This window comes from Chiloscyllium punctatum, chromosome 17 (assembly GCF_047496795.1).
Source record: "Chiloscyllium punctatum isolate Juve2018m chromosome 17, sChiPun1.3, whole genome shotgun sequence".
NCBI lineage: Eukaryota > Metazoa > Chordata > Chondrichthyes > Orectolobiformes > Hemiscylliidae > Chiloscyllium > Chiloscyllium punctatum.
Window position 1 is genome coordinate 50643076 of NC_092755.1, and position 23891 is coordinate 50666966.

Below are 23891 nucleotides of genomic sequence, written 5' to 3' on the forward strand. Positions count from 1 at the left end.
TATTTACCATTCTGGACAAAAAAAAACCATCAATATAGCAAAAAGCCTTAACTATCACAGAATCTCAAAATGTCCCCACTGCTACTGGTACACTCATTATCACTTCTATTATATGAAATCTCACTTACTTCATCTGCTTCACTGTAATCAAAGACACTGCTGAGAACAAATTTCTGATTAACTGTATAAATGTGTTGTGTTTTAGTCATTGTCATGAATCTTTCACCCTGTAACTACACATGAAAAATGTTGAGCAGCTTCATTCACCCTGTCAATATTGATCATGACTTGGACCCATTCACTTCACTCATCAAATATGAATGCTTTACATGGTTGTTTACTGAAAACTCCAAGATATGTGGAATCTCAGGCTCCCTGAAAGCGCAGCAAGGCACATCTTCAAATCCACAACCTCACTTTATAGGGCCTATTATGTGTATCTAGTCATGGTCACAAACTGATACACCATAGGACACAGGAGCAGAAATTAGGCCATTCATGGCTGGTGAGTTTCTCAGCCCCATTCTCTTGCTTTCTCCCTGCAATCCTTGATACTCAAGAACCTATCTATCTCAGTCTTAAATATATTCAATGACCTGGCCTCCAAAGCCTCCTGTGGCAATGAATTCCATAGATTCGCCACTCTCTAGTTTCTCCTTATCTCCATTCTAAAAGGTCTTCCATTTACTCGAAGACTATGCCCTCAAGTCCTAGTCTCTCCTACCAATGGAAACATCTTTCCAACATCTACTCTGTCCAGCCCATTCAATATTCTGTATGTTTCAATTAGATCCCCCTTATCCTCCGAAACTCCATCAAGTACAAACCCAGAGACCCCAAACATGCCTTATATGTTATGCTTTCCATTCATGGGATCAGTTTCATGAACCTCCTCTGAACACACTCCAGGGCCAATATGTCCTTCCTGAGATATGGGCCCAAAACTGCGCACAATACTCCAAATGTGGTCTGACCAGAGCCTTATAGAGCCTCGGAAGTACACGCCTGCATTTTTTTCCAAGTATTCTCAAAATATTTGTCTTCATAACTACTGATTCAACCTGCAAGTTTACCTTGAGAGAATCCTGGACTAGAACTCCTAAATCTCTTTGCACATCAGACTTCTGATTTTCTCCCTATTTAGAAAATAGTTCATACTTCTACTCTTCCTACCAAAGTGCATGACCTCACACTTTCACACATTGTACTCTATCTGCCAGTTCTTTGCCCACTCTCTTAACCTGTCCAAATCCTTCTGCAGCCTCCCCACCTCCTCAATGCTATCAGTCCCTTTACCTGATGAAGAAGCAGCACTTTGAAAGCTACTACTTCCAAATAAACCTGTTGGACTAGAACCTGGTGTTGTGTGACTTTTATTTTTGTATCATCTGCAAACTTAGCTAGAATGCCCTCAGTTCTTTCATCTTGATTGTTAATGTATAAAGTGAAAAGTTGTGGTCCCAACATTTGCGGAACACAGTTGTCACCGGCTGCCATCTTGAGAAGGACCCTTTTATCCCCACCCTCTGATTTCTGCCAAACAGCCAAGCTTCTATCCATGCTAGCACCTTGCCTCTAACACCATGGGCCCTTATCTTACTTAATAGCCTCCTGTGGGGCACCTTGTCAAAGACCTTAAAGTCCAGGTAGATAATATCCATTGGCTTTACTTGGTCTAACTTGCTCGTTACTTACTCAAAGAATTCTAGCAGATTTCTCCGGCATGAACTCCCCTTGATGAAACAATGCTTACTTTGCCCTATTTTACCATACACTTCCAAGTATTCAGAAGTCTCATCCTTCACAATGGATTCCAGAATCTTACACACCACCGAGGCTAGGCTAACCAGTCTTTAATTTTTCTTCCTTTGCCTTATTCCCTTTTTAAACAGTGGTGTCACATTAGCAGGTTTCCAGTCCTCTGGGACTCTACCTAATTCTAGCAATTCCTGAAAAATCACCACTATCTTTTCAGTTATCTCCCTTCGAACTCTGGGTTGTAGTCCAGCTGGTCCCGGTGATTTATCCACCTTCAGGCCATTAAATTTTTTTAGCACCTTCTCCTTGGTGATGGCCACTATACTTAGCTCTGCTCCCTTTCGCTCTTGAGTTTTTGAGATTTTACTCGAGTCCTCCACTGGGAAGACTGTCGCAAAGTAATTATTCAGTTCCTCAACCATTTCTTTATTCCCCACTACTATCTCTCCAGCATCATTTTTCAGTGGTTCAATGTCCACTTTTGCCTCTCTTTTGCCCTTTATATGTCTAAAGAAACTCTTACAGTCTTCTTTTATATTAGTGACAAGCTTACCCTCATATTTAATCTTCTCCCTCCTTAATTCTTTTTTTGTGGCCCTCTGTTGGTCTTTGCAAGCTTCCCAATCCTCTGGTTTCCCATTGCCCTTCACCACATGATATGTTTCCTTTATCATTTTTATGCTATCCCTGACTTCCCTCGTCAGCCATGGTTGCCTCATCCTCCCTGTACCATGCTTCTTTTTCCTCAGGATGAATCTCTGCTGTGTCTCCTGAATTACTCTCAGAAACACCCACCATTACTGTTCCACTGTCTTTCCTGCTCGGCTCCTCTCCCAGTCAATTCCACCCAGCTCCTCCCTCATGCCTCTGTGGTTGCCTTTATTCAGCTGTGATACCGTTACCTTTGTTTCTATCCTCTTCCTCTCAAATTGCAGAGTAAATGCAATAATTACATTAAGTGCCTCCTCTGGATTCCTTCACCTTAAGCTCCCTCATCAAGTCTGCCTCACTGCACAAGACTAAATCTAGTATTGCCTGTCCCTAGTGGGCTCCACCATAAGCTGCTCCAAAAAGCCATCTCGTAGACACTCCACAAATTCCTTTTCTTGCAATCCACTACTAATTTGATTTTCCCAGTCCACCTGTATATTGAAATCCCCCTTGATCACTGTAACTTTGCCTTTCCTGCACATCTTTTCTATCTCCTGGTGTAATTTGCGCCCCAGCTCCTGACTACTATTTGGAGGCTTGTACATAACTCCAACTATGTTTTGTTTTACCTTTGCAACTCCTCAATTCTATCCACACAGATTCTACACCATCTGACCCCACTTCACTTCTTACTATTGATTTAATTTTATTTCTGACTAATAAGGCAACCTCTCTGCTCACCTGCCTATCTTTTCAATAAGATGCATATCCTTCAATATTCAGCCCTCAATCATGATCCCCAATAGCCACATCTCCATATGCCCATTATGTCATACCTGTCAATTTTGATCTGCAACACAATTTTCTTATACTGCATGCATTCAGATATCACACCTTCAGTGCTGTATTAACCATCCCTCTTCTCATTGTTATTCGTTTGTCCAGTGTGCTTGAAGTTTGATTGCTAACCCTTTCCATACACTCTGTCCTATTTGTGTCTGTGCTGGAGATTTTAATGATCTGTCCTGAGTTCTGCACGCTTACCTCCTCCTTTAATTCAAGTTTTCTAATTTCCCCTATAACTGAGCACCCCCACCCCTGACTTTTTTTTAGTTTAAAGCTCTGTCTACAGCCCTAGTTAAGCTATTCATTAGGACTCTGGTCCCAGCACAGTTCAGATAAAGACTGTCCAATTGGAACAGGTCCCTTCTGCTCCTGCACTGGTGCCAATGTCCCATGAATTCAAATCCATTTCTCTCACACCAATCTTTGAGCCATGCATTTACCTGCTTAATCTTATTGACCTTGTGCCAATCAGCTCATGGCTCAGGTAGTAATCCAGAGATTATTATCTTTTTGGTTCTGCTTTCTAATTTAGCTCCTAGCTGTTCATACTCCTTTAGCAGAACCTCTGCCCCAGCTTTATCCATGTTGTTGGTACCCTCATGGACCACAACCACTGGATCTTTACCCTCCGCCTGCAAGTTCCTCTGCAGCCAAGATGAGACATCCTGGACCCAAGCACCAGGCAGGCAACACAACCTTTGGGACTCTCAATCCTGGTCACAGAGAACAGTGTCTGTGCCTCTAAGTTTACTATCCCCAATTATAACAACATTTTTTTCTCATCCCCAAATTGAATGGCTCCCTGCATCATTGTACTTCTGTCAGTCGGCTCATCCTCCCTGCAGCCCCGTCCACACAGGGAGCAAAACTCTTGAACCTGTTGGACAAGGATGGAAGCTGAGGCTCTTGCAACTCTACCTCCTGGATCCCTTTACCTACCTCACTCACAACCATACCCTCCTGTCCCTCACCACTGGCTGAATTCAAGTTAGTTAGTCTAAGGGGTGTGACTGTCTCATAAAACACAACACCCAGGTAATTCTCCCCCTCCCTGATGTGTCACAATGTTTCAAGGTCTGACTCCAGCTCATTCACTCTGCGCTGGAGTTCTTCCAGCCACCAACATTTATTACAGACATGGTCACTGGGAACCACAAAGGGGTCCACCAGCTCCTACATCATGCAGGAACAACATATCACCTGATAGGGATGTTTTCTTTAAACGAGGCCACTTGGATTCACCTACCACACTTTCACCAGTCAGATAAGCATGGCCAAAAAATTCCATGTGCAATTTCAAAATTGGTGTTGTTTTATCTAAAAATTAATTTCGCTGTCAGAACACACCAAAACAGAAGCAGAGTGGATCTTCTTGTGACCAGATATTTGTTACACTTTTGATGTCCACTGTCCTGTTTGATGGGAGATCATGAGAGAAGTTTCTACCATATCACTTGTCTGCCAACATTCCAAAGATTTTTTTCTTTACCTTGTATTTATCATGATCTTATGAAACTCAAATATCTGTGTCACATTCAGCCTATGTCATCTGTCCTATCCTAGTACACATGCTTTGTCAGTTCCAGCTTAACAAATATGCAGTACCAAGGTGTTATCCTGTAAAAATCAATAATACCACTTTCTCTCTCTTCTTACTTCACATATAATCATGTTGGTTAGGACAGAAAGATAATTTTTTTGAGCTGTGGACATTTTGAAGCACAACTATAAAAATATATGCTTGCTCTTTCCAATTTTCATTTGTTCTTCTTCTATTCCCAAGTAACTTTTGTCACAAGAGGACCAAAATATCTTTCATCCAGTTTGATTCTTAATATATAAAGAAACTTTTTGTTTTTTGTGCCCATTGGGTTTGTATGAGACTTTACAGAAAATCCACCAAAAAACTGTAATTCCAAAGTACATGTTAATGATCTGTACATTGGGGTGACCACTGGATGATAAGATGGATAGCAATTTTAGAAGGCCATTTTCCAGAAAAAGATACATCTTGTTGTCATGATTATAATGAGGTCAGTCAGGTGGATCTCGTAGAATATGAGTTCCCTGACTGGGGCTGTTAATCTGGTCCAATCAGGGAGCTCTAGATGACAGATATAGACAGGAGTGTCAAAGTTTCTGTTCATTCTGAGAACTGACACTGAGGAAGATGGATCAGTGTCAAGGTCTTTCCATGTGTAAATAAAGGGCGACTGGTTGATGGAATACCTGCCTCTGCGCAGTTATTTCAGTAGCGACAAGAGAAAAACACACACCTGAAGAAATACAACAGACAACTTTGAGTTAGGATAAGCATTTCTGGCATCTTGTCATAATTTGGGAAGTTTGACCCAATCGATCCTGCCATCGAAGACTGGGCCCAATATGTAGAAAGAATGCATTATCTTTTCTGGGCAAATGACATTCAGGCAGATGAAAAGCAACAAGTAACTCTCCTGACAGCTCGTGGACCCTCAGCAATTTTGCTTATTAGGAACCTAACTTCCCCTGAGGCACCAGGTACTAAAATCTTTCAAGAGTTGACGGGTTTAGTTAAGGAATGTTATGATCCTACGTCTCCTCTAATTCTGAGATGCTACAGGGGAATCTGTGTCAGGATTTTTGACTAGGTTAAGGCAACTGGCATATGCATGTGACTCTAACTTAAACCTTAATGAGATGCTGAGACACTATTTGGTATGTGAGTTCAATGGTGTAACTATGCAAAAGCATTTATTGCTACAGCCCAACTTGACTTCAAACAGGCGCTACAACGTGCATTATCATTTGAAAATGCGGCAAGTGGAGTATATGTGTTGCAGGTTATTCTAATGGAACACCCTTACCAGGCTGACTGAGCTTGGGGAACACCACCTGATTGCAGGCAATTGCATAGCCTCATTCAGGACACATCCTGAACAAAGGGACTCTAGGTCAGCCCATGGCAAAGCCCCAAAGTAAAGCCAAGCCTTGGACAAATGATTAAAAATCTTCTTCAGGATCTGGACCGGCAAGCGGTTGTAGTTGCTGCTGGTATGCTGACTTGAAACAGCAAAAGAGTCCCAATAGACTTAAATAGAATAAGAGAACTAATACACCAGTATTCAGGAGACAGCACACTGTGGAAAGGCTGCCTATATCTGGTTTGGAAGAGTTAAATTACTTTGCAACATCCAAATCAGAACCACTCAAAATAAACATCTGGTTAAATGGTCACCTGCTTTTAATGGACGTTGATAGTAGCGCAGCCATTTCAGTGATCACAGAACCAGTCTTTAACAAAATTCACTCAGGACTTCAACACTTATGTTTGTGCAAGATCTTGGCGAGACTGAGAACATATACAGTACAAGGAACCTGTACAGATTAGGGGGAACAACTTTGGCTCCGGTCTCTTAGGAGAAGCAGCCAGTTGAGTTACCATTGATTGGAGCAAAAGGCTCGGGCCCAGGATTGATGGAGTGAAATTGGTTGAGACAGATTCACAAAAGATTGGCTCCACATTTTTCGATTTGAAAATGTCTGCCTGAGTGAAGTGCTAATTAAATACCAAGAAGCTTTTCAGGAAGGTCTAGGGACTGTCAAAGGAACCAAGGCCAGCTTGCAGGTTGACTGGGAAGCAATCCACAATTCTGCACGGCCCACCAAGTATAATTTACCTAACAGGCTAAAATAGAGGAAGAAATCAAAAGCTAGAAAGCAAAGGAAGCATTAAACTAATCCAGTTTGCAGGGAGGACAGCACAGGTAATACTGATTGTGAAGTCCAATGGGTCAGTTCCCCTTTGTGGAGATTTTAAGCAAATGGTAAACTGCTTTTCACAACTGGATAAATATCCAATCCCTCACATACAGGATTTATATGCAAAGCTGGCAGGAGGTTGTCCTTCACAAAGCTGGATATGAGCTATGCATACTTGTAATTGCAGTTAGATCAGGATTCCCAGAACTACACAATAATACCTATAAGAGTTGGTACTAATATATGATGGTGGAGAACAGTTTACAAGATCTACCCCAGGTTGCCATTTATCCAGATAATGTGCTAATAACAGGCAAGACAGTAATGAGCAGTTAGAGAACTTGGACATAGTCACTAGACATTTCTCCCAAGCAGGTATAAAGTTTAGAAGGAAAAATAATGTGTGCGCCAGGCATCTCAAGGGCTACAAAGTTGACAAAACTGATTACACCCATTGAAAGACAAAGTGAGGGGGATCAAAGGTGCCTGGCTTCAATTTTCCACCAGAGCTTAGGTCTTTCCTTCAGTTAGGGAATTATTACACAAAGTTCATGCATAACTTGGCCTCTAAATTTGCACTTTTGCTTCAACTCTTAAAAATGGGTCAGCCTTGGAAATGGCCAAGCCTTATCTTTCAGGAAAGTGAAGATACATCCTCTAAGGTGTTGGCACACTTTGATCTCAAGCAAGATCTGGTAGTGACATGCAATATCTCCCAGTATGGCACTGGGGTACAATTTGATGGCCAAATGGAGAGTAATGCTCAAAAGTGTATGCATCCAGGACTTCAACTAATGCAGATCATTTATATGGGCATAAAGAGGAATGTTTGGCCGTCAAATTAGGAGTAGGGGTGTTCCACCAATTTCGACATAACTTTGTAATAACTTCAGCTGGGTCTACTTAAAGAGGACAAGTCAGCGCTGCCCGTAGCTTCAGGCCAAATTCAGTGGTGGACTCTAATTCTAAATGTGCTTAATTACAAATTGGAACACTGTCTGGGAGGCCAGGTAGCAAATGTGGATGTACTCAGCCACCTCCCACTGGTAAATATACTGCCAGTGGTACTGTGACTGGAAAAGTCTGTAATGGTTTTAAATTTTTTGGACATATTTCTAGTCACAGCCGACAATTTCAGATTTGGACACAGAAAAATCCATTCATGGCAAAACTGAAACAACTGGTGGCAATGGGGGACACCAAAGGGTCATCACAACCAGAATTGAAACCTTTTAAATCTCTTGAACCAGAGAGGCCAGATCACAGTAGATGATGGCATATTATCATGGGGCCAAGATTGAATGTTCTGAGCAAAGGTTGCTGTCAGATAATGGCTGAACTCCACCAGGTTCATTCACGGTTGGATGTGCATAAAGTTCAAACACGGCAACGATGATAGAAAAACTGCATGCATTTATTGCAATACACACACTCCTGTAAGTATTGTTCACAGATAATGGGCCATGGTATTCTAGCAGGAAATTTCAGAATTTCCTGAAGTTGAATAGTATTCATCACAGAAGAACAGCTTCATGCCATCCATCATCCTATGGTCTAGCAGAAGGAGACCAAACTTTGAAGGCAGGCTTAACGAAACAGCTTACAGCTTCACTAGATACCAAATTGCCCGGGTTCCTATTTGATTACAGGGCCACCCTTCATGCAACTACAGGGATTGCTCCAACAGAGTTGCTAATGGTGAGAATGTCAAGAATTATGCAGGTGCAAATAAAGGATGATTTGGTGATAGAATGGCAGCCTCTTTGGAGTTCTTTCATTTGTGGTCAGCAAATACAGTATTTCCAGTGTTAGGAAGATAGAATGGGGTCTTCAACATTTTCTTCCCGGTTATTGTAAAATTAGAAATACATAGCAAAGGTAAATGAGCAGTGGAATAATGAGCATAAAATATACACAGTTAACTGCATATAACATTGTACATTTAACTTTTTGGTGCATCAGTATCACCAAAGGAGGTCAATTATTTTAAGCAATGAAAACTAGAGAATTAAGAGAGATAACATTACAAATAGAAACAGGAACTCTCCAAAGCAAGTGTCTGGAAAATCAGTCACATTTGAATGAGGAAATCAGTAATAGCACTTCAATATAAGTGTTTTTAAAAATGATGTGTCTTCATACAAACACTATATCAGATTTAAACATAAAAACAATAACTGCAGATTCTGGAAATCAGAAACAAAAACAGGAAGTGCTGGAAAATATCAGCAAGTCTGACAGCATTTGCAGAGAGAAAGCACAGTTAACATTTCAGGTCCAGTGACCCTTCTTCAGAACTCAGGGTCTCTGGACCCAAAATGTTACCTCAGCTTTCTCACCAAAGATGCTACCAGAGCTGCTGAGTTATTTCAGCAGTTTTTGACACTATATCGGTTTTGGTAAGTTTGAAATAGAAAATGAAAAATGCTGAAACATGCATTTTTTTCTGTCCTGGTATCTGCAGGTAAAATTTGGGAGTGTGAACTTGAAGATAAGCATCAGAACTTAGAATATCAGTTAAGGTGTCAATTATTTACAATTAATGACTTGGACAATGGAAATGAATGTATTATTGCCACGTTTGCAGATAACACAAAAAAAAGTGGGAAGACAAGTGGTGAGGATAACACTGAGTCTACAAAGATATAGTGACAGTTAATAACTTAAAAACTTAGCAATATGAATATCATGTGGGAAAATGTGACGTTATGCACTTTGACAGGAATGCTGGAGGAGCTGAATATTGTTTAAATGGAGAAAGACTGCAGAAAGCTGCAACACAGTGATTTGGGGGTCCTCATGCATGAATCATGAAAAGGTAACTGTGAAGGCAAATGAAATCTTGATCTTTATTTCAAAGGGTATTGAGTATAAAATTTGGGAAGTCTTGCTAAATAAAACTATACAAGCAAAAATCAGACCACACCTACAATACTGCAAACAGGTTTGATCCGTTTATCTAAGGAAAGATATAACGGCACTGGAGGCAGTCCAGAGAAAGCTCTCTAGATTAATTCTGGGTATGGAGGGATTGTTTTATGAGGAAAGGTTCAGTAGGTTGGCCCTATACTATTGAAGTTTAGGAGAATGAGAGGTGACTTTTTAGAAAGACTGAAGATTCTTTGAGGACTTGACAGTATAATTGCATAAAGATTGTTTCCCCTTGTATGAGAGAGGATATGATCTCTGAGTAAAGGGTCACTCATTCAAGACAGAGATGAAGAGGGTTACTTCTCTCAGAGGTTAGTGAACATATAGATTTTTTAACCACAGAGGGCTGTTGAGATTTGGTCATTAAGAATATTCAAGACTGAAACAGAGAGACTCTTAATCAGTAAGGAAGTGGGAAAAGACAGGTAATTAGAGTTGAAGATTATAGTTGTGGTCTCATTGAATGGTGGGCAGATTTAATAGGCCAATGTTCGATTTCTGTTCTTCGTCATGGTCTCAAATATTGCAGGTTCAATGGAAGGTAATCAATGAACAAAAGACCACAGGAAAGAGCTCATTCCCACCTTCTCAAGGGCAACCCAACGGTTGAGTAATAAATGCTGGCCCAGCCAGCACAGCAAACATCCCACGAGTGAATTTTAAAAATATAATTCTGTTTTTGTGTAGCTTATTATTATAAATTACACTTTAAAATTTTTATTGAATGTTGTGCTTCCACCCTACCACCACAGCGTTTTATTTCTCTTTTATACTGAAAGGTCTCGTGCTTAAAGGTCTCTGACATTCAAAATTATAGGATTAAAGAGATGCAACAGCAAATAACTAATCATAGTTTTATCAATATATTGCTTGCCAATTTCCATTGCATATATAACTTCTGACTGGCAATATTCCCTGTAATCTTTCTTCATTTTGTGCAGCCTGTTTTCCTTGACAGTGCATTTTAATACCACCAACTTGGAAAGTAGTTAGTGCCAGTTTTTCATTCGGATATTGTGATCTGCATCCAAGAGGATTCCAAAAAACCTCTGTTTGCATTTAATTTGCATTGCTAGGAGTCCTCTTACGTTCTGAAATTCTTCTAATAGGATATCCTAAGGATTTGAAAACTGGAAATTGTGGAAGGACAAGAGTGCTTAGTGGATGTCATTCAATGCAGGAGAATACTCAAGTTACAAAATTCTAGGGCAACTGTTATTTGTGAGGGATTGAAGCAGCAGTTTTGGAAAGTCCAATCCTAAAAGTAATGAGACCCTAATTAGCTGGAGGTATTACGGATGATAACTGGATGCTCAATAAAACATTCAGCAGAGGTTCCATCAGAATGTGTATATAGGATGTCAACCTGAGAGGGTAACAGGAATGCTGATGGATTTGGGTTGGAGGTATAGAATTGAAACTGAAAAGGTTGGCATCACAGTAGCATGTATTTTGTCACAGAAGGAAAATTGTCTCCAGTGAGACGGAAGGCTTAGGATTGAATGGAAAGTCAGGGAACCTGAAGCAACAGCCTGAGAGTTGGCCTCAATTTTTGTTCCAGAAGGAAAACAACATAGCGAATGAGGCCAATTGGTTTGACATGTCTTCTACTTCAAAATGGAGTTGATCCAATAGTTAATTTCCAAGTATTAGTTTTTATTTATTAGTGCTTACATACCTTGATTGCCAAACCTATGTCCAGGAAAACACAATTATTTTCAGTTTATGATAGATACCTATTATCATAATAGATAGATAGTGTTAAAATGTATTTACGTAAGTCACGTTCACTGAGCACCTAAGATAAGGGATATAGCAAACATGGCCATGTTGATAGATCCAACTTCCCGAGCGCCTTGTAACTCCTCTAAACTTGTCTGGTACCTTCTGTTTTAAGTGTGTGCTGTGCAACAAGTGAAGAGGGTCTTCACTTACCGACCTCGACCGCCGAGTAAGCCAACTCGGGGTCGTGCAGCAGGTCACACAGAGCCATGAGGGCACGTTGCCGGACCAGGAGCTCGGGATTCGCCAGCTCCCGCTTCAGTTTGGGCAAAGCGCGGTCCCCGAAGGCAATGGGCGCTTTGGTCGGGTCGATGTGAGGAGGGTACTTGGCAGAAATTCTGGTGTGAGCCATGTCCTCACACCTACTTTAACAAAAGGGGAAGTTCCGGGGGCGCAGAGGAGTCGAGCTCGCGCTCCGACGTTTCACAGGCGAAAGTTTGAAAGCTCGGCTCGCGGCTTGGCTCAGTTGCCATAGCAACGCCCGAGGCCTACTCCTGCCCAAGGCACCTGCAATCAACACTGCACCTCACAGGTAAGTGGGTCGCCAACATCAGTCACAAAATCTACTTTGGACAGCCTCATTTAACACAGGAGAACGTCCCAAGTGCAACACAATGTCGTGACATAAAAGACTGTGATCAAAAATAAGGAGGGTTGAGGGCGTCCATTCTTTTAGTGCCGAATGATGGGCAATTGTCATGGTCAGAAAGGGAGGACATTTGTGGGAGTGAAGGAGGTTACAAATTGTGGGGGTTGGGAGGGCTAACCTTGAAAAAGATTAACATCAAGGTAGGGCTTTTAAGTTGTAGGTGTTGGGAAACGAGATGGAACAACACAGTACAAAATCCAATACTGAGAGTTTTTTTATGGTGCAATGGTAGTGTCCCTATCTCTGAGTTAGGAGACTCCTGTTCAGGACCCAATTGCTCCCTGGACGGATGATTATACTTACCTAAAATCAATTTGTGCATAATTCAAACACTCTGATCGCACAAAGGTTGTAAAACAGGGTTGTTTTATTCCTCATTAAATCTTAATCAAATGTTAAAAACTTATTAAACTTTTAAACTATTTACCTTAGCTCCAACTCCAGCATGATAACATTACTATGTTCCTGACCTCCAAACAACAGATTTCAGCTGGTGGAGGTTGAGTGCTAACTTCCCATGGTTAATCCAGATGGAATCTTTCACTCTTAAATTATGAGTGCTGCCTAGTCGACCTGTAGAGTTCTGACAGCTGTTCATCTGCACAGGTCTCAAGTCACCATCAGAGACTTCCCTGTTTGTAGCTTTAACTCCTCACCAGTCTCCAATTATTATCGCTGCACTTGGAAGCACAGTGAATACTCTTGATCTCTCTATCTTTAAAAATAAACAAATCTGAAAGGCTGCTGATCCAATTAAAAAGTGCTGAAAAGACTTGAAAACAGCAATATTTAAAGCTGCATTAAAAAAAAGATTAAAGAAGGTAACAAAAACACAGAAAAGCCCCATCCTGCATTGCAGATTCTTACACTGGCATTTTAAAGAGCAGAATGTAGAAAGAAAACACATAATTATGGACCGGTAATCCATTTTCATTCTATCAGAATTTAAGTTGTTTTTAATCTTTTTGGATCAGCAGGTAACTGACAAAATCAAGCTGTCAAACATCCTCTCTTTGGGCACTGAAGAGTTAAGAAGAATAAAAATCTTCTGATATGTTTGACACTGACTAGATATTCTGAAAAGCATTTTCAGATTTTTTATAAGATTAATTTAAAAATCAAGTCTGTTTCAGGATATACAAGTTTGAGATCATGTATTGCCCACAGTCAATTGAAATGATTGACCAATTCATGTGCAATTGTTGTCACAAAGCTACAGTATATAATTTCACAAAAGCTAACTTAGCTGAAAGACTTGTGAAACTGGTTATTACCTTTATACCCATCAAATTCTTCAGAAAATCATTTTGGACAAACCCAAAGAGTAGACAATTGACACTTGTAGGAGAAGGATACATACTTGCAGGCCAACATCAACTGCAAGTGTTTGTCTCTGGAACATCTATCACAATCATCGACGGGGTCAGTAGAACATCCAAATCTTGCATGAGATGTGGCTTGTCCCATGCATCAAAAAACTACAGCATTTTGTGGCATTTGCAAGCTTTCATCCATAAGAGTACATCGGTGTGTAGAAATCCAATTGCACAGATAAACCCCAAGTACAGCACAATGTTCCACAACAGCATGTGAAGGACCAACCAAACAAGGTACAATGCCAAAGTATAAAAAGTACTACATGTGCACATGAGCATGCCAACAAAGTCAAAGAGGTAACCACAACCTTACAGCCTGCTGACCACAATCAAATAGTACATGGAGGCTACCAGAAAAGTTGAAGCCGATACCTCCACCCAACTGATATACCACAAAAGGAATGGACAATATATTACCAGTGCCAAAATTGACACTTATGCTATTACAAATATCATTCCTTTACAATTCTGACACTTGGTGCAGTCGCTGAATTGGTGCAATGCTATGCAGTCCACACAAGACAAACTAATTGCTTAGAACAGGTCCAACATTCCATGTTGGAATATTCCATTCTCCATTTTAAGTACCAATGTAAAAATGATATAGATGAACACCTGAAACCTTGACATCATTGAAAACGACGGACCTTTGATCCATTTACATGGATCTGAATATTATCACAAGGTGTCAAAGCCATCAGTTGCATTACCAATGATTCCAGTCCAGAACATCGAGTCTATCCATCACCTGACAGACCTTCACCTCGACAGGTTTGATGCCTTTGGCAACTTTAAAGGCAATGCAGTTTAGGAAGACACCATGTATTTGAGGATGACCCAGGAATACTGATAAATTTTGGCAGATAATATCAGAACTTCAAGTAAAATGTTTCAGAATATTTCATTTAATATCTTCCTATACTTTTGGTACTAATGGACTAACTACAGGTACTTAACATGTCTGTTTATGCATAGAAAATATTTCTTTTAATGGTACCATTATATAGCTACCTGACATTCTTTGAAATTGTCATACAACAGTTATCTGAGTGCACATCAGCTCTTTCTGCAGATTCCCCACATAGAAAATTGGTGACTTTAGGAACAAATCTTCCAGGTGTCATCTATATTGTTAGAAACAGGCACAGCTCAATAACATGATGGTCCCTAGTGGTAGCCTGTCTAATCTAATCTGAGTATGACACATATATTATTTGGAATATGACACTTCTTGCAATTCAAATCCTCTTTGAACTTGTCACAAATGTCGTTGCGCATTTACTTATTTTTAAAACATATGTGACATCTGTTACTCCTCATAAATGCTTATCTTTCCACCATGACAGTATAATAATTACAGTATAATGGATATTGACAAAGAGTGAAAATGATAGTAAGCATTTTTGAGTCCTCACAGAACATGGTCAAAATATTTTGTTTTGAGAATTCTTCTTGAAGATTATAGTCATAGATCATAAAGCACAGAAACAGACCCTTCAGTCCAACCAGTCCATGCCGAACATAATCCCAAACTAAACTGGTCCCACCTGCCTGCATTTGGCCCATATCCCTCCAAACATTTCTTACTTGTACTCATCCAAATGTCTTTTAAATGTTGTTCTTCCACACACAAACCACTCTCTGCGTAAAACAATTGCCTCTCATATCTTTTTTTAATCTTTCTCTTCTCTTGTTAAAAATATGTCCCTTAGTCTTGAAATTCCCCACCCTAGGGAAAAGACACCTACTATTCATCTTATATATACCCCTTATTATTCTTAAAATAAGGTCACCTCTCAACCTTCTATGCTCCAGTTAAAAAAAGTCCTAGTCCATCCATCCTTCCTTTATAACTCAAACCCTCCATTCCCAGCAACATCCTGGTAAATCTCTTCTGAACTCTCACCAGCTTAATAATGTCCTTCCTATAACAGGGTGACCAGAACTGGACACAGTATTCCAGAAGAGGCCTCACCAACATCCTATATATCCTCAACATAACATCCCAACTCCGATATTCAAAGGTCTGAGGGCTACTTTTTCAATTTCAGTGATGACATTTTCAATCTCACTACATGAGTGGGAGGAGACATTAATATTTCCTTCTGTATTTGTGTTGATATTTTGGATATTTTAACTCACAGACTCAGAAGAATTCATCAGTAAATACCGACTCATGATTAAACTTAAAGCTACAATAGAGACGGTCAGCTTAGATTTCCTGGACACCACAGTTTTTAAATTGACACAACGGCCATAAGTTATCAAGAAAGGACATGAGACTCCAATTGGCATTGGAGGGCATAAAGCACTTCCCACTTTTCACCAACTAACAGTCTGCAGGATCTTAACCTACCAGGCTGCAAATTGAGCAAACATGATCCTCATGACACTTTCTCTGCTATATGTAAAATGGTAGATAGGCAGGAGGATGGAAGAACACAGCAAGCCAGGTAGCATCAGGAGGTAGAAAAGTTGATATTTTGGGTGTAACCCTTCTTCAGGACTCTATTTTACAAAGTCATCTGCCTGCTTCCCAGCTCCCATATGTCCTTTGTGTCTGTCTTCACAGAATAACTGCAAATTATGTACCAGCAATTGAGAGTATCCAAAGGGAAAACAAGAATAAGAAACATGAGATAAATAACACAGCAGAGTGACCAGCAGAGAAGTGGTGTTGGAGAAATATAGAGGATGAAAAGCTAATGGATCTCAAAGACCTTTCCTATATCATAAGGTCAGAAGTGTGGATATTCTCTGATAATTGCACTGTTTGCAGTATGATTTGTAACACTTCAAATGCTGAAGAATCCTGTAGCTAAGTGCACAGCAAGATCTTGACAATATTCAGGCATGGTAAATAGCAAGTATCATTCCCACCAGACTTGTGTCAGGTATTGATCATCTGTCATGACAGATTAGAAACCAACTTTAGTACATAGCTATATCTAGTGAATATTTAGCGAATATTTGAAAAAAAACACATTAAACAGCCCAATAAAGTTGGCTGCTATAATCACATGACCAGAATTAGTGGTAATATTCCAGAAATTTCTCAAAATCAACTAGACAATTTGTGTACCTCTTGATGAGAGTGTAACACTAGCTACTGTGTCATGAATTGTCACAAAATGTCTGCCAGAGGAAAAAACCTTGACACTAGAATTGTAAGTTACCCCATTCTGTAAAAAGTATAAATGATGTTTCCTTTAATCTCTGGGATGAGCCACAGACAGTTTATGTACAAAGAGATAATCTGTCTCAATGGTAACTTGTCCCCTCAACCCTCAGCAGAAACGTTCAGTCACATGTTTCCACAGTACTGAACCTGACTGCATTTTATCCATTGCAGTCAGTGTGGGGTCAGCACTGCTCCATGTAACATTGACTGACAAAATCAAAATCCATAGCACTGGGCTACGAAGGAAAAGCCTTTGGTCTATAAAACGCAGCCAACCAACTAGTAATTGTGTTTTCCAAAAGTGATCAATCTTCTTTCATCAAAATAGAAAAGCAAAAATTACATTTTAGCAATATTCTTTCAAAGACCTTTTTTTTTAAAACATGTAATCTTCCGTAACAGTCTCCATCAAGAGAGAATCAACCATTTTCCATTGATGTTTAAAAACATTGCCATTTTTGAATCTTCTAACATAAAACCTCCTGAGCATCACCACTGACCAGAAACTCAACTGAACTAGTCATATATACACTGGCTACAAGAGCAGGTCCAAAGGCTGGAAATACTGTGGTGAACAACTCACCTTGTGATTCCACAAAGCCCACCCACCATCCACAAGGCACAAGTGATGGAACGCACAGATGAATATAGTTCCAATCCCACTCGGGAAGCTTAGAACCATCCAAGACAGAACAACTACTTTGATTAACACTCCATCCACCTTTTTGAACATTCATTCCCTGCGTCACTGGTAATGACAACAATGTCTAGCACCTCCAGTGCAATACAAGATTCAGCAAGCCTCCAACAGCACCTTCAAACCAGTGACCTCTGCCACCTAGAAGGACAAGGCAGCAGATTTGACCATATATAGCATAACTGAAATATTCAAAATGGTATTCAAAGAAATGCATGTCAAAAATGAAATTTTAGGACAAGTCAATCCAGTCTGTGGCACACATATTTAGATGCTACCCAACTCTATTAACCAAAAATGGCATCAAAGTTAAAAATCACACAACACCAGTTTATAGTTGGACAGGTTTAATTGGAAGCATTAGGTTTCGGAGCACTGCTCCTTCATCAGGTCAACCACTGGATGAAGGAGCAGCGCTCCGAAAGCTAGTGCTTCCAATTAAACCTGTTCGACTATAACCTGGTATTGTGTGATTTTTTAACTTTGTACACACCAGTCCAACACCGGCATCTCCAAATCAAAAATGGAATCTTACAGTGCAATGCCCTTCTGACAGAAATTATGCTGTATCCAATCTTAGCAAATACTGCTAGCAATCTGTTTGGTGGCTATCCTGCGCCGATACTTTCCCTGTCTGTGGTACGGACATTTACATAGAACATAGAACAATACAGCACAGAACAGGCCCTTTGGCCCACAAGGTTGTGCCGAACATTTGTCCTAGCTTAAGCACCTATCCATGTACCTATCCAATTGCCGCTTAAAGGTCACCAATGATTCTGACTCTGCCACTCCCACGGGCAGTGCATTCCATGCCCCCACCACTCTCTGGGTAAAGAATCTACCCCTGACATCCCGCCTATACCTTCCACCATTCACCTTAAATTTATGTCGCCTTGTAACACTCTGTTATACCCAGGGAAAAAGTTTCTGACTGTCTACTCTATCTATTCCCCTGATCATCTTATAAACCTCTATCAAGTCACCCCTCATCCTTTGCCGTTCCAATGAGAAAAGGCCTAGCACTCTTTCTCTACTTCTTTCACAAGACCTTCAGTATTATGTTTGAAAACATTAGTTTTCTCTGTTCAGATAGTGTTCAAAGCAATGCAGGTCCAATTCAGTTTTCAATTGATATCCACCATGGCTTGCAGCCAAAATTCATCTCCCTTTCCACCAGTACTGACTGTTTTTCAGGAGCATTAAGTAAAACTAAGATACTACTGCACAGAATAAATATGTTAAGCCTCAATTACCACTGTTTTCTATTGCATCCTGCAATACATTGAATGAGTGCAGGTAAATACATGCAGTGATCTCCACACTCATTTTTGGGAGTTAACCGATTTTCCTTCAGGTATAGTTAATATAGTTAAATAATCAAAGTTTTAAAAGGAAGTCATTCTCTTCACTAAGAGCACAATTTTGTGCAAGAGGTATCTTCAAATTGGATGAGTTTTTCAAAAAAAATTAAAATATTATTGAATGCAGTGTTAGACAAAATAGTAATTGCGAATTGTTTGTCAGACTATTTAAATGAGAAATACAGCAGTTATCATTGATTATCTTGTTATCTTCAGAAGTGTAAACACTATTAATGTTTCAGTTATCTGGTCAAAAATCTTTCTTATAACTCAGGGATCTGTAAGCAGTTCTCATCCGAGATTTTCATTTTAAGAGCTTGCGAAAAGTAACATGAAGAATTATTGACGTTCTTCAAACAGTCAATCGAATTGGATTGCTATATACTGTCCTGCCTTTGAGATTTTGTTGCACTGAATTATTTTTAATTGTAAATAAACTAGAAACTGATTTGGCCTTTGAATAATGTTCAACAAGTGTGATAATAAAGTGTGTAAAATCACCAGGAATTTTTGTGGGCATCGTAACAAATGATCCAACTAAAGTAGTAAATATTTATCACAACCGAAATTTAGATTAAATTATCAGAAGTAAGTGACATTCCTCTGAGCAAATAACTGTTGATGAGCACAAGAGGAAATGTAATTTGTGTTCGGTGTGATTAAGTACAGATTTGAGACGGCCCAGGGAACTCCTTATGAACTCAACCTATAAGCCTCTCTCGGTTCGTCCGGGAGATCACACCTTTGGTAGTCTGGAATAAAAAAAAACTCTTACAGACAGTTTAGTTTAATTTAATCATCCCCTTCATTTACTAATAGCACCACTGTTACAACATATCACTGATACCTATAAGCCAGGCTAACTGAATTGTAATAACTCAGGAGAGTAGGACATCACTCTTCCTTCAAGAGCCCTGGCAGGCTACTGTGTTGTACTATCACAAATAGACTACATTTATACACAGGTTTACAAAGGCTGTACTGTCACAAACACAAAAAGTTAACAAAAGCACTGCATGTTCTGAACTAGACTGATAATAATGAAGGATAATAATTGATACCGAGTTTCGCTTCGAGGTCAGATTCAAACATTGTTATTAATTTCACAAAGGAACAGCTGTAAATGTTATCACTCGGTGTCCTATACAGGTTCACTGATGTTAAGGCAAATGTCCTTAATTGTCTTACCCTCCATGCCTGTCTATTTCCTAGTGTGCAGCAAATGTGTTCTATTATTCAAAATTACATTTTAGTCTAAATGTTTAAGGACAAGTTTTAAAGCATTGGACTTTCTCAGTTCCTCCTTTTGTCATTTCATGACAACTACGTAGTTTATACAAGTATAATTAGTCCATTTAATCGATTTGTATTCTTAATAAGTGAAGTGCCTCCTTTGGCAAGTCATCATCTGAAAGAGCAAAGTCTGAAAGATAGTGGATTTCAGCATGGAAGTTTGGGGATGGAGGTACAGGGGTAGACAAGGGTCAATTAACCAGATTCCACTTTGGCTTTGGAAAAAAGCAATGTACGGTCCGTTTCATGCATAACCGATGACAATATAAACTCATTGGATGAGACCAAGAGCTATCAGTATGTCCTACACGATCCATCAGCACAGCGACCATAGCCAGCAAGTAACACTCCATCCACATAAATTAGACAGTGGTGGGCAGGTATTTTCCCTGTGTCTTGACCCGTTTTGAGAAATCATCGATGTAGGTGGGTGGCACGGTGGTTAGCACTGCTGCCCGGGTTCAATTCCCGCCTCAGGTGACTGACTGTGTGGAGTTTTCACATTCTCCCCGTGTCTGTGTGGGTTTCCTCCAGGTGCTCCGGTTTCCTCCCACAAGTCTAAAAATGTGCAGGTTAGGTGAATTGTCCATGCTAAATTGCCCGTAGTGTTAGGTGAAGGGGTAAATGTAGGGGAATGGGTCTGGGTGGGTTGCGCTTCAGCGGGTCGGTGTGGACCTGTTGGGCCAAAGGGCCTGTTTCCACACTGTAAGTAAGGAATCTAATCTAAAAAAGTAATCTAATCTAAAGGTGCAACATTGCAGGCCAATGACTGAACAAGGAGGAAATCTAGCACTAGCCGATTCTGAAGCGTCATCATCTGGGTTTCCTGTACACCAGCTTCAAAGCGTGGGCAGTTGACTTGGCGGGTTTTTCAATGTCATATGCAAGGTCACTCATCTGATCGAGGGCCATCTCAACACCCCAGCCAAGAATAAGACCTCTCATCAGACCACCAGGTTTGTTGATGGAAAAGGTTGTGTAAGTCCTGTTTTGTTTTTCCTCTACTTTTTGTTCCATACTGATTCACATGTTGGTGGGCGTTCCATTCATCATCTACTGGAAGTACTTCATAGTGGAGGGTAAAAAGTGATTGGGTGTATGTTAGGGCACAACGTCCGTACCAGTCATTGGATAAATATGGGAAGGTTTTGTTTTCACATAGCTAATGAAAGCTAAAAGGAGTTCCAAGGGTGCACTTCAGTGAGTGAATGACGAGTCCACTCAGAGCGAGAGCTGAATCTTGTAAACAGTGGGTGCTATCAAACATTCGGTTGTCCAAGTGTATAAACGGATGGAGAGCAGGAGTACGACTAGTGTCTTTGATAATAATTTTACATAGTTTTTGTTTCACTTGCCTCATTTCGTGGGTACTGGAAAGTCTTTCAATGGACCATTCTAACAGTGGAACAACGTTAATGTTGAATCCTTCAGGTTTGTTAGTGCACTTCACACAGCGACATGCATCTTCTACTGAATGGGTTTTTCCATCACAAATGAGGGATTGCATAAGTGGGTGAGTCCTATTTATACACTGTACATCAGAATGATGGAAGAGTGATCAGATTAAACCTAGATCAGGGGGTTTAGCTCGAATGAAGAAACCATTAGTAACAGAAAGAAGATTGGGAGTGCATAGTATTTTTGGTCTTTCTTCATCTTTCCGGCTTGTCTTGTTAATTACAGTAGCTACTGAATACAGGAAACGTGTAATGGTATTTCTGTCAGTGGCGGTAGATCAGATAGCAGAGCATTCTGTCAAGAAAGTATAGGTGGTCAGTCTCATGGCAATAAGTGCCTTAGGATTTGGTGATTTTGGTTTCTGTGCTCAATACTGCAATCTGTACAGCTCATTTTGAGAGGGGAACAGACAAACCTTTCAAAGTAACAGTTTTTGGTTGATGGAGCAGATGAGGTTGTGGAATTGTGCCACCTCATGATGACTGGCATAGAAGTATTGTGAGGATGACAATCAGGTGAAGAGTGATGTTTGGATATATAATGTGAATAGTTTAAATGAGTTTCAGCTAGGCAGCTGCATTCATGACTTCCAATGGTATTAGTACAGGTTTCAGTTATACAGTCACATTGGAGTTTTAGCCGGTCTGAGATGTCACAGATGGGTTGGTTACATTTGGGTGCTTGTACTTGGGTTAGGTTTCCATTGGATGCCTGTATCTGTACTAACACTAAGACTGTGAGGGGGATGCAAGTTTGCAATGTTCTTTGTAGATCCATGTTGAATGTCCTTATACGTTTGCTGCAGTTTAGGTTGTCAAAAGAACTTGATAAGGATCTTTCCAGCAGGAGCCCAATTTTTCATGATTAAAGTGTTTCAATAGTACGTCGTCACCAGGGTTAATGTTTTTAAACATTGGAACTCTTTCTTCTTCCTTTCCTGATATTTGATAGGCTTCTTTGACCTGTTGATGATAGGACCCCAATGCTTTGGTTAGCTTAATCAGGTACCTGTGCATTTCTTCTGCCATGACGTGCACATCAACAGGGTGTTGGGCAGTTAATGATGCAGACCAGGGAGTCCTCAGGAGCTTTCCATATATCAGTTCTGCTGCTGAGAGTCCCGTCTTTTTCTGTGTCATGGTTCTCATATTAAAAAGGGAAATTGGGAGTACTTGCAGCCAATTAAGGGCCTGTTCCTTCTACTAACTTGCTTAGCTGACCTTTTAAGGTACCATTGGCTCTTTTAACAATTTCTTAGGGATGCTTGGCACAATGGAATTTTTTAATCATATTCAAACTCTTACTTAGCTCCTTGTTTAGCTCCACACAGAAGTGAGAGCCATTATCAGAAGAGACAGTTATTTGTATTCCAAATCTGGGTATGACTTCCGTTAACAGAACTTTACAAGTAGTTGTTGCTGTGTAGTCAGTACTGGGATAAACTTGAATCCATTTACTAAATACATCGATTATCACTAAGCAATATTTATAACAATGACATCTAGGTAACTCTATAAAATCTAACTGGATAGTATCAAAAGGTGCACTCAGCAAGGGAGTTTCACTAGGATTGTACTTTTGACAAATTAAGCAATTTGGAGCTGCTTGTTTTGCTTTTACTGACAGGTGGGGATTCCACCAAGCTTGGAGAATTCTGACCACCATTCCCTCTTACCTACATGCGTGTGTGTATGAACATATTCAATTAGAATAGGCAGAAGTGAGTCGGGCTGACATTTCTGTCCTACTGGCGTAACCCAAAGCTTATTGTAATACTTACATAACAACCATGGTTCATGCATCTTTGTTTTTCCTCATCAGAGGCATCCCCCAATGAGTCCATATCTGCTCTAGGTCAGGCATGGTTGGGGTGTCAAAAGAGGAAATACAATCTCTCTTTGGTTTCCTATTCGTCATTTGAGTAACCATGTCTTTTTGCTCAAAAGCTGTTTTCTTAGTGAGTTTTGGGAAGATTTGTAGCTCAAGTTGAGGCTTTGGATGTAGGTTTGGATGTAGGACAAGCCAAACAAAGACACGCACAAGAATTCCTAGAAGCATGGCATTCCAACCGGAAAGCTATCAACAAACACATCGAGTTCGACCCCATCTACCACCCCCTGAGAAAAGGAACCGGAAGTGACTTCACCACAGGAAATGACGTCAC

At 40.2% G+C, this 23891-nt stretch overlaps 2 protein-coding genes across 3 annotated transcripts in view; one reads left to right on the top strand and one right to left on the bottom strand.

Moving 5' to 3' along the window:
• rsph14 (radial spoke head 14 homolog) overlaps window positions 1–12158 on the bottom strand; it is a 671774-nt gene extending 659616 nt beyond the window's left edge. The window contains exon 1 of the mRNA XM_072587099.1: window positions 11863–12158. Coding sequence (XP_072443200.1) covers window positions 11863–12061 — 199 coding nt within the window. The 5' untranslated portion in view covers window positions 12062–12158. The remainder of the gene's footprint in view (window positions 1–11862) is intronic.
• Window positions 12159–12222: 64 nt separating this feature from the next.
• The window catches only part of rab36 (RAB36, member RAS oncogene family), a 72079-nt gene continuing 60410 nt past the window's right edge, over window positions 12223–23891 (top strand). The window contains exon 1 of one of the 2 annotated variants that reach the window (XM_072587102.1): window positions 12223–12241. The gene's annotated coding sequence lies outside the window, so the exon portion shown is untranslated. Of the gene's footprint in view, window positions 12242–21044; window positions 21226–23891 lie in introns of those variants that run through there. The other variant, XM_072587101.1, reaches the window with a different exon arrangement.